This window comes from Anopheles ziemanni, chromosome 2 (genome assembly GCF_943734765.1).
Source record: "Anopheles ziemanni chromosome 2, idAnoZiCoDA_A2_x.2, whole genome shotgun sequence".
In the NCBI taxonomy this organism is placed as follows: Eukaryota; Metazoa; Arthropoda; class Insecta; order Diptera; family Culicidae; genus Anopheles; species Anopheles ziemanni.
In genome coordinates this window covers 94,501,655-94,519,414 of record NC_080705.1, presented here as the reverse complement: position 1 = coordinate 94,519,414, position 17,760 = coordinate 94,501,655, and the positions used below count along the sequence as shown (strand labels likewise).

The 17,760-nt window shown below is 48.1% G+C and overlaps 2 protein-coding genes across 2 annotated transcripts; one reads left to right on the top strand and one right to left on the bottom strand.

The window, feature by feature from the left end:
• Window positions 1-6,984: 6,984 nt before the first annotated feature.
• Window positions 6,985-11,000, top strand: LOC131293804 (uncharacterized). The gene is made up of 6 exons (XM_058321861.1): window positions 6,985-9,342; window positions 9,428-10,056; window positions 10,131-10,317; window positions 10,403-10,545; window positions 10,615-10,750; window positions 10,821-11,000. Exons 1-6 carry the CDS (start codon window positions 7,006-7,008, stop codon window positions 10,998-11,000), a joined length of 3,612 nt encoding a protein of 1,203 aa, XP_058177844.1. The 5' UTR covers window positions 6,985-7,005.
• Window positions 11,001-13,156: 2,156 nt separating this feature from the next.
• Window positions 13,157-17,533, bottom strand: LOC131293802 (bromodomain-containing protein homolog). The gene is made up of 4 exons (XM_058321860.1): window positions 15,010-17,533; window positions 14,669-14,925; window positions 14,197-14,598; window positions 13,157-14,124 (listed from the first exon to the last, which is right to left on the bottom strand). The coding sequence occupies exons 1-4, from the start codon at window positions 17,395-17,397 to the stop codon at window positions 13,656-13,658; spliced, it is 3,516 nt and encodes a 1,171-aa protein (XP_058177843.1). The 5' UTR covers window positions 17,398-17,533; the 3' UTR covers window positions 13,157-13,655.
• Between the last annotated feature and the right edge of the window lie 227 nt (window positions 17,534-17,760).

Genomic DNA, 17,760 nt, shown 5'->3' with positions numbered 1-17,760 from the left:
CTGGAAATGATTTCAAGTGATGTGAAAACCTCCTTTCTATTACAGATTATAAAAAGAATGTTGCAAGTGTTGAGAGTGTTTCAACGAAGTTATTAGAAATTGTATTGTTTGTATTGTGAATGGCTCAAACCTTAAAAGTTAGAAAAATTGAAAGATCCCTCTGCCTGATTTTAAATAAGAAGAAAATATCGTGTACAAATCGTTCTTAAAATCGGCATACAAGAAAAGGTTCGTCTCTTGATTCCAGCGCAAGTCTTTCGTACAGAAATTCCAAAGCAAGCGCATGAAACGAAAAGGAAACATCCATAGGGCTTTAGTGAAGGTGTAAAGTGGGAGACGTACGAGAAGATCCGGCAGAAGGGGTCGAGTGAAAAGAATCTGGAAGTAAAAGTGAAACGCGACCGCTGCGCACACCACCGAACGGGTGTCGCTCTACGCGACTTACGGTCGCAGAAAGCTTGGAATTTGAACGACCATCCCTCGTTCTTTCTCGTTTCACCATATATCAGCATACACACACACACACAGCCGCGTGGCCAAGGCACGACAGTCAGACGCATCCCGTCTGCTCGCATCACATTCGCTGGATGGTGGAAGATGCCGTGGAGCAAAGGATCATTTATTTAAAAGAACAGGTACGTTGGAGTCTGTAGCAGCAGAGTGGCGTCGATTGCTAAGCCCGCCGGCGTCGGGGAGAAATGCTTTCATTTTGTAGGTCAGTAAATGAACCGCCTTCAGCTCGGGGAAACGATGCTGGACGAGCAACCCCATCGCTCGAATGTGCGTACGAACTGTGGCCCCGCGGTGTGTGAGTTTGAGGGTGCGCTTTTTTATTACGAACGGGACACCCTTTCTACTCATCTCTTCGCCAAAGAAAAGTTCAACCTTTCTTCCTCTAACTCAGGGAAGATAATCAACTACGGTGAGATTGTGAAAACAAGCCGACAGTTTCAGTGTTGTTTTTATTTCTCTCTTCGCATCGCATAACTTATGAGGATGGCAAGTTCCTTTCGCTCGCGCAACTTTTTCAACATGATGGTTTTTTTTTCCTATCAAACCATTTCTTTTCCGTTTACGATTGTGGGTTTCTGCGGCTAAAAAACAGAGGAAATAGTAAACGAGCAGTGAAAAGAGAGGAGTAATAAATTTTAACCTCACTCGGCACCAGCCAAGCAACTGGTAGTAACCCGGTCCGACATTGCTACCACTGACATTGACGGAGGTCAACCACCAGAAACGAGGAACTTTTGGACCCGACAATGGGACATCCCAACTGGTTACCGGTTGATTGTCACGTGATGCGTATTAAATATGCTATGAAATAATGTGAAACTATTTCAACACACATATGTTCAATGTATAAAATTTTTAATAATCTCGATCGAGTCAGTAAAATTTTATTCTACCTCTCCAAGCGATAATTCAACACGTCTTTGAATGACTTTTTCTCACTTTATAGTTGTTTCCATCAGACTGGTCAGCTACAACTACAAAACGGTATACCCTTCTGCGGGATATTTTCCTTTCTGTTTTACTTTTCCCGGGATAGACAAGACCACATCGCGCTCAGCGATCGCTATAAATGGTGTTCATCCGCTCGTTCGCTGGTTTTATTTGAGAGTAACTTTTAACACTTCATATTATATATTTGACACATTTTTTCCACCTTTTCCTAAGGGGTTTGTATGTGCATTCAAAGGAAATAAAACTGTTTTGAATGTGTACTTTACGCATATCATAATATAAAACTAAAGCTACTGTTAGCTTCAAACGCTCTGTAAGACGATATGCCTCACACACATATCAATCCATTACATTTCACCGACGGACAAATCTGCACTGCTGAGACGCAGGAGGAAACTTTCTACTCCGCTCCTCTCCGGTTCGCTTGAACTCTCTCTAACCCCCCTGGATGCCCCGCATCATTGCACACTAGTAAATGTAGACGTCGTCGATGTAGAGGTTCGTTGCGTATTCGCGAAAGTGTCTTGTGGAGGCGCGAATTCGCGATCGCAACCAAACGTCTCTTCGTCCATTCTCGTCTACTGTCCTAATGTAGTGTGCAAAACTGTGAACTGGCATAGACTACAAGAACGATTACATTAATCAAACTGCCTGCAACTGCCGTTTGGGTCTGCTTTCTTCTGCCCCATGTATGGAATGAAAGATGGCGTCATTTTTTACTAAAATCTTCTTTTTTTTAAATAATTAAAACCATTGATCATCATCCCAACATTTTATCGTCTTGAAAAGCTCAAGATTTTTGTCAAAAACTTAGTCCAATACGAGAAGTATTGGTTAAAGCAAAACTTTTTTGTCATGTGAAAGATTGCTTGAGCATGTTACTCTTAGAATAATAATGTTCGTGTGAAACATCGTCCAGTTGTGTATTTTTCTTTCAATTTTAAATTACTGTCCATCAATTATTTATTGAGTCACAGTATGCTAATAACGTTTACGGAAAAACTGTCCATCTACACTAAGTGGAACGACAACGTGAGCAAACCGACCTCAAGATCGAGTCACTCGAGTTGACACGGAAAAATCCAGTTTCCGACAGGAAACGATTTGGCCTTCATCCGGTTCATTCGAATCCGGGAAAGCTCCACGGAAGGAAATGGGCCAGTCGCTAGAACTAGAAAACGGACGATCAGGCGGTGGAACTATCTGAAAAGTCGCGATCGCACTCGACGCCGGCAGAGTGGTTACCTTCGCCAGGAATACTGGTACTGGTTTTCGGTGAAGCTTGCCCGTTAATAAGTAGCACTGATAGCGGTACACAAGCAGCCACTCGCTGTCACTGTCCGTGGAGCCTGGCGTGGAGTAGGTTTCCACGTCCTGGGGCCACGGCCTGGCCAGTGCTGGCAAAACATCGGAGCGGAGATGGCGCGGAAGAGAAAATAAATGGACGAGGAAAAAAGTGAAATACCGTACTGTGGCCTGCGGCACTGAATTTCGAACTCTTTTCAACCAGTTTTTCCACACAGCTCTCCATCCTGCTTTTCCTTGACCACAGGTGGAATGTGTAAGTTATGGTTATGTGTGCACGAAGTGGAGTGAAGCGTCGGTTGAGGTTGAGAAGTGGTACTTTTTTATCGCGATAGTTTTCATTTGATGATACACACTGCGATCAAAACGAACGGCACAGTTGGCAGTTGACCCGCAAAATAACACCAAACGGAAAATTTATTTACCAACATGTGAACCAGTTTTGTTGAAACAGCTTATGAAAATAGCATTGTTAAGCTAGTAAACTAAATTTGTAATAAGAAAAATGAAGTGGCATTTTTGAATGTCCTTTCAACGTAGAAACGTTACTCATGTAACCAAATATCAAATAGGAAAGAGCAGCTATAAATCAACAAGTTGACTCATTTGATTAACTCTAAATTTGAGCAAAGAAAAGCAAGAAATAAGTTTGAAATATCTCAGTGTCAAAATTTCCGAAAAAATGTTTAAAGTGTGTCTTTAAAGTAGCAAAACTTTATGGCAGCACATCACTTAAAGTGAGTGAAAATTCGTTAGTTTTCCCATAAAGAAAATGTTAAGCAACGAGTGCAGTACTTTGCCCCAATGCTGCATTTTCCGGCATACCAGCATGATGCCATAAATGCATTTCGTTGGCCTCAATGCAACTTCACCGACGTGCTCGTTCGTTTGCCGACAGCTACCGAGGATCCGGTTCAATACATGGGACAAATGCTTCAAACGCACTCAATAACAATGGCACTGGCGAGGGTAAGCCCAAAGTGGTCGTCGTCGTCGTCGCGACATAAGATAAGCAACTGAATTTTACGTATGCACAACAAGTCACAACGGAATGGAATGGTGGGTGGGGGGTGGAGCCTACCAACCCGCGACTGACTGATGATGTTCGCGGTGGTAGTCACTCGATGTTGCGCACGGTTGACTCACAAAAGTTGGCGATTCACAATTGCGCACACCGAATTTGCATTTCGTAACAACTCGCATCAGCTCCGGTTCACGCGGCACGAACGACCTCTACACTCTTCGCGGGGGTGAGCATGAGGATTGTTGGGGGGGGGGGGGGGGGCGAACCAGCTCCCTGCGATGGGGACATGGCGAAATGAATGGTGTGCGACTTCTACCACTACCAGCACTACCTACACACTGAACCACACGCTCGCCGTGCGCGCTCAGACTTTCTCTTTGACGCATAGCGCATCGTTGCGCGGGCAAAACGCAAGACGATCGTCTTCGGGGATCTACACCTGCCCACACCGGCACCGGCGGTCGTCCTAGTTCGTCATAATCGCTCACCTCGGCGGAGCCTCGATGAATGTACGGCGTAACGGCGCGCTTTTGGCCGCAATGTTGCAATAACTTAGTCATCGGAAAGTACCCCGCCGGCCGGAGGATCGACAAGGCCACGAGGCTGGAAATGCGAAGGAAAGAGCGCAACAGAACTCAAGCCGGACTTGGAACCGGAACCGTGGTTGGAGAAGGGAAGAGAGAAACCATGCATGACATTAGATTCAAGACGCTGGCGACGGGCGAGAGGAGCGCCTTACGATGAAAAGTTAAATCGAAAACAATGCTAGTAACGAGTTCCGGGTGAGCAGTAAAACTAGCAGATATTTAATTAACGGGGTTTAGATGAACACCAAACAACACAGCCACAACCAACGGCCGTGACAATACGCGTGAATGTTCAAGAGGAGCTTGAAAACATTCACCGAAACGTGTATAACGTTTCTAACACTGAGCTGAAACAACTTCAAACCAGACGGTCGATCTTGGATGAATCTGTCAAGAGGAAAACTTCGTGAATCAGGGTTCAGTAGAAACAATGTGAGATTAATTGAATTGGTGTTTCCTCGTGAGCCAACGATTTGTTTTTAAACGATACAACACAGACACATGGCTTGTTTGTTTAAAAAATTAAACAAAATAAAATCAGTTCATCGTCTTGATCCCGCGTTCGATTGGGCGAAGAAAGTAAGAGTGAATTCACAAGCGGTAGAGTTGAAATGTAATGCCAAAGTAAAAAACGGTAGACAGAGAAAGACTGAGGAAGTTTGCATCCGTTGTTGCCTTTTGGTCGATCAGTTCTGCCTAAAAGTCCGCTCCGAGTGTTATGCCAACTATAGCAAAAGTGAAACCTAACTCAACCAAATGCGCCGTGTATTTCGGGTGGTTCAACTGTCGAAACTGTTGCTCCTCTTGGGGTTTCCAAAGCCAAGCGATCGTTATGCACATCGCCATTCAGCGATCCATCGCTCCGTTAACATAACATCGTGTCATAATCGATACACTTACTTTTGCTCAGAGAGCATATGTCATTCCATGCGTCAGTCGGAGAGGAGTCGAACAAATATTTCGAAAACAATAGCAATACACAGCATTCACAACGCGATTGCTAATCCTTAGTGGTAGTTTCGCATCTATTGACTAGCGTTTCTCAAATTGAAACATGAGTAAATTCCTCAAATTAAAACATCAGGTAGCAAAATTGGTACACAAAACCAATGCCCACTCCGATCGGGAAATGGAAGAAAGCAGGGAAGCAAAGTGAAGATCAAAAAAGGGTGGAAAAATTAATTTGCCAGCAAACACAGCTCTCCCATCCATCGTACACGTTGTTCCCTTCCGACCGAACAGACCAGATCACCCCGGGCTAACCATGTTGCACTGTTATTTGAACTATTTCATGACCGGATTTTGTACCGACGGTTCAATCGTTCGTGTCTTTCCACCCCGGGGTGCGGGCCTTCTCCTAACCCTGCTGGATATTGCATTGCTAGTCCGCTCGATTGGGCGATTGATACGCCAGCGATGTGATTATGAAAAAGCCCGTGCTGGAAAACAGTTCCACCGTGGGGGATTTTTTTCTTTCTGGATCAACGCTGTCATTCACCGTTCCGTACAAAATAAATACTACAAACTCGTTTCTCTGACCTGCTCCCCATCTTCCCAGGGGGGAAATTTAAGACTTTTCGTTTGCTTCCACCAACCACCCGAACGGTGGGGCTGCGTCAAGATAATCAGGAAAATGAACAGAGAAGCGCCATGCTCCGACTCCCTCTCTTTCTCTTTCTCTACCTGTCTCTCGATCCCAGGAATCGGTAGGAAAAGCAGGTTGCATTTGCGGCAGTCCGGTATCTCGGCGATCGCGTGCCACGCCGCTGCGAAAAGTGGCAGTAATTTCCCACCCAACTCCCGTTGCTTGCTTCCCTTCTCCACGTGGTTACTATTTTGGGTCAGCGTGCAGAAGGTGTAGCGAGTAAGTCCGGCCCGAAGGCTGTATCCCCAAGGAAATCGACGATTGTACTATCCGGTTATGATCGCATTTGCTTATGGGGCAAACCAGTGACCAATATACTGATCAGATTTACTGTTAAAATATGTCGCTGAGGAATTTAGCAGATAGCTGACATACATCCGCGGAATACAGAAACAAGTTCAGTCATCATGAATTGGAAATATAGTATCAACTACGAGCAAATGTGTTGAAAATATATTTTAACCACCTCTCTTTCTTCTTCTCTTCTCTTTTTTCTAGAGCAATTCAAGTGCTTTGCGAGTCCCATCGAATGATTCGATCCAGTAGAAGAGATGAGCGCGGATAGTGTTTGCTGGAACGTGTTCGCAATTCACAACTGTTACAGTGTTTTCCATCTTAATCCGTCGAAACGAAAACTGTCACACTTGTAGGGTGACAAGAGATTTCCTTCCCATTCAAAGCGCCCTTTGCGGAGGGCGGAAGGCAAAGTGCGAACAAAATTCCGGTGACTACGAGATAAAGACATCCAAGGGGACCAGTGACATTGCCCACGAGTAGTAGGTGTCAGTTTTTGAACATCTAACAGAATAGATAGCTGAGTCATGCAAAGAAACACAGGAAACAACTACGGGAGCCTTTTTGCCCTTTCGAGGCGAAAGTACCTCCTCGGGTTGATTGGGGCCACATTGCTTTGTATGTGTGTGGCCGTGGAGAGGGATGGAGTGCCGGCAAACAAAACGAAGCGATCGGCTTCGGCGATCATGAACGAGCTCACGCCACGGAATGGCAGGAACAAGGAGCTGCTGGCGGTGTCGTTCGATAGCAACAGCAACAGTGTGCTGGAGGCGACAGGACCTTCGGGACGCAATGGCAAGGACTTGCTGGATGAGTCCTACCAGCGCACGAAGGAGCTGGCCATGAACATTTCCAACGTGCAGCGAGCGGTGTTGGCCTCGCAGCAGCGCCCTGCGCCCCCATTCCATCTGCCCAACGGTCCAAGACAGAATCCAAACCCGGACATCCAGGATATCATCACCGGTATCGTGAAGCTGCTGAATGGGAATGTGAACGTGCATGCTAACCCTCAACCGACTCGACGGCACTCGGCCACGCGCATCAACAATCGCGGACCGCCACGAATCTCCGAGGCACAACCGCTTCCAAACGAGTACGAAGGAGAGCTGGGCGGTCCACCGACTTCCAACAGGCCCTTACTCCAACCTGACCAGCAGCAGCAGCAGCAGCAGTCCCAAGGACCCCGACCGGATGGCCATCCGGTGCGACCGTTTCTCACAGGCGTGCCTATACCGGAGCAGATCGTGCCCTCGATGCAACAGACCTACCGGCCAGGATTTGTGTCCCAGAACAGGCCACCCTGGCAACGGCCAAAGCCCCGCCCTCCGATCTCCCCCAACCGGAGGCCGATTCCGCCATACAAACCGTACCCTAGCAATATCGACTATCGCCCGGATCTAGCGTCCAATGGCGCTCCGAATGGTGCTCCTGGTCCACTGCCCATTCCCACCAGCAACGAGGGAGGCAATGCGATCGACAACGTCACCGAGAAGGTCATCGAGGATCCACCGTACGAGCTACCGACTGCTGACGGCGGGAAGTATCCCCAAACAACGACCACTGACAGTGTGGTGGAGCTGGATCCGGAAGTCACTACTGGAGCTGCCACGACGGGCGAGGCCGCATTGGACACGGTGGGAAAGATTCCCTCCAGTGCTACGGAAGTTCAGTACACGATTGAATCGGCAACCAGTGCAGCGAGTGTGATGCCCCCGCAAGGTGCCGGGACAGAGTCCTACGATCCGGAAGTAGTCCCAAGCGTGTACGAGATAAACTCCATCGAATATCTACCATCGAGCGGTGTCCTGGAACCCACCACTACCACGAGCATCTCGAGATCGAGTACGACCACCACAACGAGCACGATCGAGCCTTCCATCAACGAGGACCACGATCGGACGACGATCACGCCCACGCCATCCTTGGATACCTCGATGCTAAGTAGTACTTCGACAACGACGACAACGATTCTATCGACGACGAGCTCTACGCCCGTAACGATTTCTCCTACGACAACGACACCGACGCTTGTTGCTGGAACAGCGAAGACACCTCCATCTGCTCCTCCAACCGACTATCGCTTCCAGCCACGCCCCGGACTGGTCCTTGATGATCCAGATTTCAAACCTGGCGGTGGTGCTGGAGCCGGAGGTAGCAGCAACGCAATCCGAACCCAGAATTTGCCTGCATTTGGAAGTCGCCCAGAGATCTACACCGCACCTCCTCCTGGCACCTCCAACGGCAACGTTGGCCGACCGGCGAACTATGGCGAAATCTTTGACGTCACACTGTCCGCCATCCAAGGGCCCGGATCGGGTGGTTCCGGATCGCAACATACAGTCAAAATCAATCCTTACTACAATCGACCACCACCGCCGCAGGATGGCGGGGCAGGAGCCGAGGCCAGCATCATTCTTTCCGCCTCGGGCACCGAAGGCTTTGTCTCGATCGACGGAAAACGGTCGTACATCGATCTGTTCGGCACGGAGACGGCCAAGAAGACAATTGTAAGACCTCAACCGACTCCCACCCTGACGAACGGAGGAGTCCGGCCCACCGAACGGCCGAAACCCTCGAAGGTAATGCCTCCTCCCCTGCAGCCCGGCATCATCGGCACGGGATACGCCGTGCCAGAAACGGAATCACCCGTGCACGCCAACGCACCGGCCACCAACAACGCAGGCCTGCCGCCACATCGGGGCGCTCCGGCGATTCATGGCAGCCGGCCAAAGTACCCGGGTGGCTTGCCTCCGGTGCGCATCGATACGTGCATCGTTGGGGACGATTCCACCTGTGACCAGGCGCAGAACGAACGTTGCAAGACCGAAAGTGGCGTGTCCAGCTGCCACTGTCGGCCGGGGTACGCCCGTCGCAAGCACCGCGAACCGTGCCGTCGCATCGTCTCCCTGATGTTGTCCATGCGCGTGGACAAAATCTACGAACGGCGTATCCACTGGGACCAGGCCCTAGCCGACCGGGGAAGCGAAAAGTACCAGCAGCTCAGCTACGAAGCCATTCGTGCGGTAGGTGCAAAACAAAATCTAATTTTTCCCTTTTCTTTTGACAACCGATCATGTTTGACTTTTATGTCCCGAAAAACCCCAACAGATGGATTCGGCCATGTCGATGACGCCGTTCTCGGACGAATTTCTCGAAGCACGCATCAACAGCATCTACACGATCGCCTCATCCGGAGCTGGCGGGGGTGGAGGAGCCGTCTTTGTCAACTACACGGTCAACCTGGACGAAAACGCCGAAACACTCCGGCCGGCCCTGCGCTCCGACATCCAGCGCCATCTGCTGGGCGTGATCCATCGACGTAACAATAACATCGGCAACTCGGCGCTCTACGTGGAGGCTCCGACGGGGGCCGTCTCGAGCGTGCAGGACGTGGACGAGTGCACCTCGGACGAGCTGAACGACTGCGACGAAGAGGCGCACTGTACCAACCTGTTCGGCACCTTCCGGTGCGAGTGCAACGGGGGCTTCCGGGATCCGTGGGCCGACCAGCCGCAGCGAGCCGGTCGCGAGTGTCTTTCCTGCCCGGAATCGTACTGCACCAACCGTGGCACGTGCAGCTACGACAATGCCAACAACCGGCAGGTCTGCAAGTGCCTCGGAAGCTACTACGGCACGCAGTGTGAGATCGACGGGGAGGTGCTTGGAGTGGCCGTCGGTGCGTCCGTTGCTGCCGTCATCATCATCGTTCTGACGCTGATTTGCTTGGTCATGTGGAGGTACTGACGAAGTTCAAAAGTTTATTATTTAAAGCAATTTAGTCCACTAATGCAAATGTATGTCCTTTTTGCAGTCGAAAATGGCAACGCGAGCACAAAAACGCTATGGGCAGTCCAGTATTTGGTTATCTTGGCAATGGACAGGTCAAGACGCCAGTCATGGGGCAAGCCCCCTACCAGGTGACACTGGAGGACCGGATGCGATGGGCACAGATTGCGGATGTAATGGCTCAAGCGAATCATTACGCGGTAAGCTACGAAGTATGGATTATCAAGGGGATGCTCTAGGTGCATCACGTTTTAACTTGTTTCCTGTCCTCTCAAACCCTTCCCTTGGCCAAACTAGGCTGAACCCGTTTCTGGAGGAAGACCATCGTCGGCCATGTATGGATATCCAAATTTGCAGACCATCGGCAGCATGAACACGCTTTCGCTGCATGGAACCCTTCCGATGCACACCGGCACCTTGCCACCGGTTCCTTTGCCAAGGTAGGAAAAGAAATCGTTCATAAGCGAAGAATATCTAGTTTTCAACCCGTGTTGGTGATCTTGTTTCAGAACGCTTGGACTGAATCGGAACGGTATGCGAACGTTAGAAAATTCGAGCTCAAGCGAGGAAGAAGATCGGGCTGATCTGCTGGGGCGCAACTTCAACGTTCCTCGGCCCAAAAGTCGAAGCAATGCGAGCGTCACGGTAGGCACTATTCAACAACCTTCCTTCCGTGATATTAGATTGATTATAACAACTTTTCTTCTATCCTTAGTCCGGTATCTACTACGACGTGGACTATGCACCAACGGGGGCTGAGCAGCTTTATGGCGGCGGCAGCACACTCGGAGGAACGATAGGGGTGGCCGGCGGTACCACGAAGTCGCAGAGTAGCATACCAATGAGTACCTACACCTCCACGGGACGTCCAGTACAATCGACGTACTACAAGTAGCCACTAAATTAAGGGCCATGCAATGACAGTGTCACACCGAATCGATATTGCGATCGTGACGGATCGTCGAGAGGAACCCAGTTAAAATAAGCGAAAGCATCGTTCGGCATGAAAGATCAAACTTCTCTTTCCTGCCCCTAACAAGGCGAAAATGTAGGTGCACTGCTGGGACGATGTGATAAACTTGATTGATTTCGGATTCAAGCGCCAACTAGGGAAAGAAGGCCAAAAAAGGAAAAAAATGTGTCGGTCTCAATGGGCGGTGGTACGATAAAGGGAACGAGAATGTAGGAGACTGTATAATGTACATATAGAGAAAAAAATAATGTTTGTTAGTCTGATTTAGTTGTATAGTTTTCATAGAATAATGGCATAAAGTTTGGTCGATGTAGAGCAAAAGCTAAAAAGAGACCTAATCTGTCTTTTGTATAAGCAGTCGTTGCTGCATCTAAAGAGCGAACATGAAAAGCATAACCAGTTTTGTCCAGTGTAACAAGTTTTCGAGCGAATGAAAATAAAATGATATTATAAGAAGACTATCCCCTTATTGTACTTACCTGCTTCAAACCAGTTGTCGAATCTATAAAAAAAAAATGACGCCATCTGTCCCCAAATCCAACATGGCGGTAGAAGCTTTACCATCTGGCGTCCCCTAGCAAATGCAAGGCGAACGTAAATGCTACCCACAAAACGAACCAAACGATCAATGAATTTCGTACAAATCTTGATGTCATTAAAGCAGATTTGCATATTCATTCTCGTTTAATATCAAAAATATTCAAGAAAATGTATCAAAAATTGGCATAAGAAAAAGAAAAAGGTGACATTGGTAGCGTCGATCGAATGAATAGCGACAGCACGACTGATCAAAAGAAAAACGATATTTATCCACACCAAACACCAAACACAACATGAACATGAAACGCATCACGTGCAAAGAAACAACACAAACTTTTCACAGAAAGACCACAAGCACTTTTCACAAATCACTTTCTTTTACATTTTTCTACGACGCTACCTGTCCCCAAATCCAACATGGCGGTAGAAGCTTTGCCAAGTGGCGTCCCCTAGCAAATGCAAGGCAAACGATTTTTCGTTCGGCTAAGCACAAAAAAACCAACCGATCAATGAATTACGTACAAATCTTGCTGTCATTAAAGAAGATTTTCATATTCTTCCTCAATGAACATCAAAAAGATGTAAGAAAATGTATCATAAATTTGCAGAAAGAAAAACAAAATGGCGCCATAGTAGCGTCGATCAATTAGTAGCGGCAGCTAGACTGATCAAAAGACTATTGCCCATACTGACGCATTATTGATCCTATTCTTAAAACAATGTGTATCCACCCCAAACACCAACCACAATAACCCATCACGTGTGAAGAATCAACACATACTTCACAGGAAAACCACAAGCACTTTCCACATATTACTGTATTCCGCATTACAATTTTCTAATTCACAGCACCGAACAAGTACACCGGCGTTATCAAAGACCGATCGCAAAAGACTGAAATCGATAGTGATCGCTCAAGCCATCGCAGGGGACATCGAATTGACACCTTCACAATCGTCATACTTATTCTCTTTCTCTGAATTGTCCATAAAAGAGGGTCTCCAACGCTGCAGCGGCATGCCGACCTGCCGGCGAAGTTCGGGCTTTGTTCTTCGAATCCCTCTCCACAATTCCCACTTTGATGGGCTTCCTGTGGCGTCCAGCTGAGTTTTGCTTCTCTTGCCTGGCGATTCAACTGGTGGGTGCTAGGAATAACGGGGGAATGAAGAATGTGGGAGAACGAAATGTTGATAACGGCGAAAAGCAAAGGAAGAATTGCGTTTTCTGGCACAGAATTTTTTCCCCAATGAAATTTTATTTTCAATACATTTTATGGACAAGCCTCGAAGTTGTGAATGGATGTTACCGACAAACGATATTAGTCTGAATAATTCTGGGCTATGCTTTATTGTACCACACTTGCATGGGCATAGCAATTATGTTGCATGATTTTTTCTCTTGCGGGGTTTTTGCGTGCATACATAGTTTTTCGAGATTTTCTTTTATCGACATTTACAGATGCATTTGTTTTCCTAGTAGGCTGAAGGGTTATAAATAAGATCTTAGCGACCATGACGATTTTACACTCAAACGAATATTGAAAAACTATGCATTGACCCTGAAACTTTAATCACTTTAATTTAGCAAATATGAACCTTGATTCAAATTTATTTACTACATCTTTTTCGTCTAATCGAAGTGAAAATTTTGTACACAGAAACACAACGGAAATACAGGTGACACTTTAAATAAATGGCGTACTAAGGTACATTGTTCATGTGAATATTTTCGTTAAAACTTAATCAATACAACGTGCAATGTTAAAACTTAAGTTAAAACAGACATCAACGGATCGTTTAATATTCAAAGGCTTCTGGCTGCTGTGAAAAGATACATCCATACACATTTCACCTTTTCTCTTAAAGGTTATCAAACGCCATAGCTTAAGCGTTTGAAACGCACTACAAGATACATTTAGTCCTCGTCATTATCTTCCTCTCTATCGTCATCTTCCTCATCGTCAGCCTCGTCCTGCGACCCCACTCTCTTCTCTAACCTACTTCGCTGGCCTGCCGTCATTTCAGCAGTTCCGTAACATCATAATTTTCCCGCCGGTCCATCCGCATTCGACACCTGACTGTGGTAGTGCAACGCTTCCTGGTATGCTTTGTTTACCGCCTTTCGTTCAGTAGGCTTCCGTGATTCGATCAGCTTGCTTTGATCAAGCTCCTTATCCACACCGAGTAGCTCAAGCTTGCCGACTGGCAACCACTGCCATGTGCGCTTGACGTCGAAGAACAGGACCAAAAACACCGGCTCCTCATAGTTCGAGCGTAATGCTAGCACGTCAGCCGGCGGGGCGGGCAACGGGACACCGTTGTGGACAAACCCTTTCGGAATGGTCGGATCGATGATAAGTGCGGGATACCAAGGGTAACCACGGCATTTAGCCCACACCAGTTTCAGTGGTTCCAGAGCCGGTTTTTCTGGAAACTGCTCAGCCTCCGCTTCACTGTTCGAGGACATGTCCGTGTCACAGAACGATTGCTCGTCATCCCCACTGGTGCTAAAATGCAAACGACAACAAAGGTGAATATTTGCACCCATTTTTTTTTTTAAACTGCAGAATCTTTCTTACCCGAACTCAGACTCAGTACCGCTACCACTGAATCCACTACAACTACTGCAGGTACTTCCTGTGAGACTAAGATTGCTCTCCGAATCACTAATTTCCCGATCTTGCTGGCCTCGGTATACCCGAAAGCTGTCGGGAATAGCTTCCAGTGACTTTCGTTCTAATGGTTTACCATCCAACATAGACGAGCTAGCCTCCAGGAAAGATTCAATTCCCTTGCCACTCTTACCGATCCGTCGACCGCGGTTGATTTTCTTTGCCGTCTTCTGCAGCAACTCGGTCGTCGACATCGGTGTTACCGACGATGGCCCAGATGTTGCCCCACTGGTTGCACTTTCTTGGTTCATCGGGGCTTCTGGTCTCTTAAGTGCGGCCTGAGCTTTCCGAGTGAACAGGACAGCAGTTCTGGGAAGCGGACAAACATTTTCATTAGCACTGTCTTAAGAAAGATAGCCACGAAACAAGAGCACTATACCTCCGATTGACACCTGATGGAGAAGGACTATTGTTCAATACTTTTAATGGACTCGCCTCAGGGGTGATGTGTTGGTGATGTTTCTGACCGATTGATACCGCGCTCAAAGGCAACGATGACTCTGACTGCAAGGAATAACTAAGCTTTTTCGGGGAAAGTGATTTGCCGGCGCCCGAGTTTGATGGTATTCCAGCCAATGTGCTAGAGGAGCTTGGTCCTGATGATACAAGATCACCCGAAAGCCTTCTTTCGTTCAACTGAAAATGCCGGAAAATACACATACATTATAGCAGCCATAAACTGCATCCAAGCAACGCGTCACACATAAATGACTTCCTTACCAGTGCTCGTTCCGGTTCTTTTGACAGGGCACGTTTGACCCTAGCAATCTCGTTGCGAATCTGTTTTATGCGTTTGGAGCGGGTCAGCGCGTGACGAATGCCAATCGCTTTCGCTAGCAACGTCTGGAGCTTACCAATATGCTCCGCAGCTGCCGATTCACCTGTGATTTTGGTTAGCTCGCTCTCAATGTCCATGGCGATATTATCCTCCCCGGTGCCAGTGATCGACCTGCCGGATGTTACAGTTGATGGCCCAACCCCTGCCGTGGCCACTTGCACAACGGAGTGTGCCGGCTGCTGTTGGAACAAACCGGACCGTTCCAGCTCTTTTCGTACGGTTCGGAACACAATCGCACCGGCGTCTCGCATCTTAACACCAGCTCGGTAAAACATTGTGTCTTTGTTGTTGTAGGCTAAACAGTTACGGATCATCAAACCAAAGTCCTGTTCCAGATCCTCGATGCGCACGTACATCCCGCGTTTGAGCTTCTGGCGCATCGTGCCTAAATCCATTGGATGCTTCACGATATCCATGTAATCGGGCACCTCCTCCGTGTCAACCGGCTCGCGGAAGATCTCCTTGTCATCCTTGCCTTCTAGCTGGTCCAGTATTCGATGTAAAACGCTCTCGATCGGGTTCAGCTGTGCCATAACGCACTGCTCGGATGTTTTGATTAGAATAAGCTTAATCTTTTCGCGCTTTCGTACTAATTCACACAACAGCCGTGCTCGCTCGAGATCTTGGCGAAGGCACTGCCAGTACTTAAGCTGCTGGTACAGCTCTTGTGCATCCAGCGACCCATCGGACCGATCTCGACCACCTGGCATTGTACCTTGCGCCTGGCCCTGCGACTGCAACCTTCTTAACAACGGTACCCCGTTGCGATACTGTCGTTTCAGCGTCCAGTACGCGATCAGTCGCTGAATGAATTGTTGCTTTTTCGGGATGTTCACCAGCGAGGAGATTTCTTCGATGCGATTCTGCGGTATCGTTGGAATCAGAATCACCGGAGCGCTGGTACGCTTCAGTGCAAGTAGCTTTCGAGCCTTTTTCATCTTCTCTCGAGTGACTTCGCGTGCATCTGTCGGTGGTCCGCCATCCGGTGAGTTGCCGGGTGTGCTTTGCAGCGCGTTCAGTGGCGTATGCGCATCGCAGTACGCCATTTTCTGGACCACCACCGGATTGCTATCCGTACCTTTTACCGTATCCATGCGCATACACAAACCCGCCTGCTGGGCACAAGTCACATGAAACGCAGCGTAGCAGTAGTTTTTGTTGCACTGAATACACGCACCGATCCCTTTCTGCTTGCAGATGTAACATGTCAGCCGCCATCGGGCATGAGGTATCGTTTCTATAGAATCGATTGGCTCCAGAAAGACGGTGTTAGCAAAGCGAACCTCCGGGATCCACAGCGCACAAACGACATGCGCCCACTGGTTGGTGTCGGTTTGTTTGAAGGCACCGCCGGTGTTCGGACACAGCACGCAATCGACCGGCCGACTAGGACTCTGCAAGCACCGCCGACAAAGCCACTGGCCCTCGGGGATGTACGGTACTCCGTAGCAGTCTTGATGTACGGCCAGGTTGCACATGTCGCAGAAAAGAATCACATTCGTGTTTTGGCACTCTCCGTCCATGCAGATGCAGCACACGGCGTCGTCATCGACTACAGCACCGTTCTGCCCATTTGCAGCAGCCTGGAAGAAAGATTCCTTCTCCAAACGATCCATCAGCAGCTCCAGTGAATCAACCGGAACTGGGCCTACGTTTTGCGCTGCTCGACGTTCGTTGATAATACTGAGCCAGGTCGTGTCCTCCTCGTCCACATCGTACTCGACCTCCCCATCCAATTCTTCACTCGATTTCTCTATGAAACGGATGTACGCGTTCGGACGTGGCGGTGCATCACAGATCGTGTAGTCATCGATCTCTTTAAACTTTCCCTCGGGCAACTGCACTTCTGGTTCTTCCGGTGGTACCACCGCATACGCTTCGAAATCTGGCGCAGTTTTGCATTTACTTTCATACTCCTCGAGCGAAACCACGGGTAGCTCATCGAGAACCGGGATTTTGACCGTTTTGCCATTGCAATCTAGGCGCACGAGATGCTCCGACTCCAAATAGGTGATACCTTCCTTGGGGGGGCTGGAAGCGATTTGGTTCTTGGGTGTGACGCCCAACTTCAGCTTCCGACCTTTCTGCTTGATTGGAGTAGACACGGAGGTCGGCACTGCCGGAGATGGATTATCATGATCGTAGTTATTCAGATGATATTGCAACCCGATCACCGATTTGTACGTCTTGTCGCACTTGGGGCACTTAAAAGGTCCTCCATCTTTCTTGAGCGTTTTGATATAATCGTTCACCTCGAAGTCGATCCCCATCGCAATGCTTCACAAGGTTTTAGACCCACTTTCCAAGCGATAGCGTATATGTTACGGCAACTTTTTGTATTAATGTCGCTTCCGAACTAGAAATTTAGAGTGAAAGCGACATGGGAAACCTACACTGGCATCAACACTTCTGCCTATCGCAGATATCGCTGCTTCGGTGCGTGTTTTTGGAGCGCGATTTTGTTTATAGTCCTTTGACAGCTAGCTCTATGACAGCTTTCGACGAAAGTGCTTGTCCGCACAGTGGTCGCAGAATTGGATAAAATGACTTCTTAAATAAACTGATTTCGCTTACGTGACTGTATGCGATATAAATTTATAATTTCTAATGTCTTGTAATTCCGAACAATAACA

Excerpts from the sequence above, each read along its gene's own strand:
- LOC131293804 (XM_058321861.1), top strand. The coding sequence starts at position 7,006 with ATGAACGAGCTCACGCCACGGAATGGCAGGAACAAGGAGCTGCTGGCG. Across the intron at positions 9,343-9,427 it reads GCTACGAAGCCATTCGTGCG|ATGGATTCGGCCATGTCGAT; the intron begins GTAGGTGCAAAA and ends AAACCCCAACAG. Across the intron at positions 10,546-10,614 it reads CCACCGGTTCCTTTGCCAAG|AACGCTTGGACTGAATCGGA; the intron begins GTAGGAAAAGAA and ends ATCTTGTTTCAG.
- LOC131293802 (XM_058321860.1), bottom strand. The coding sequence starts at position 17,397 with ATGGGGATCGACTTCGAGGTGAACGATTATATCAAAACGCTCAAGAAA. Across the intron at positions 14,926-15,009 it reads AAGAACCGGAACGAGCACTG|TTGAACGAAAGAAGGCTTTC; the intron begins GTAAGGAAGTCA and ends CGGCATTTTCAG. Across the intron at positions 14,125-14,196 it reads GGTACTGAGTCTGAGTTCGG|CACCAGTGGGGATGACGAGC; the intron begins GTAAGAAAGATT and ends TTTGCATTTTAG.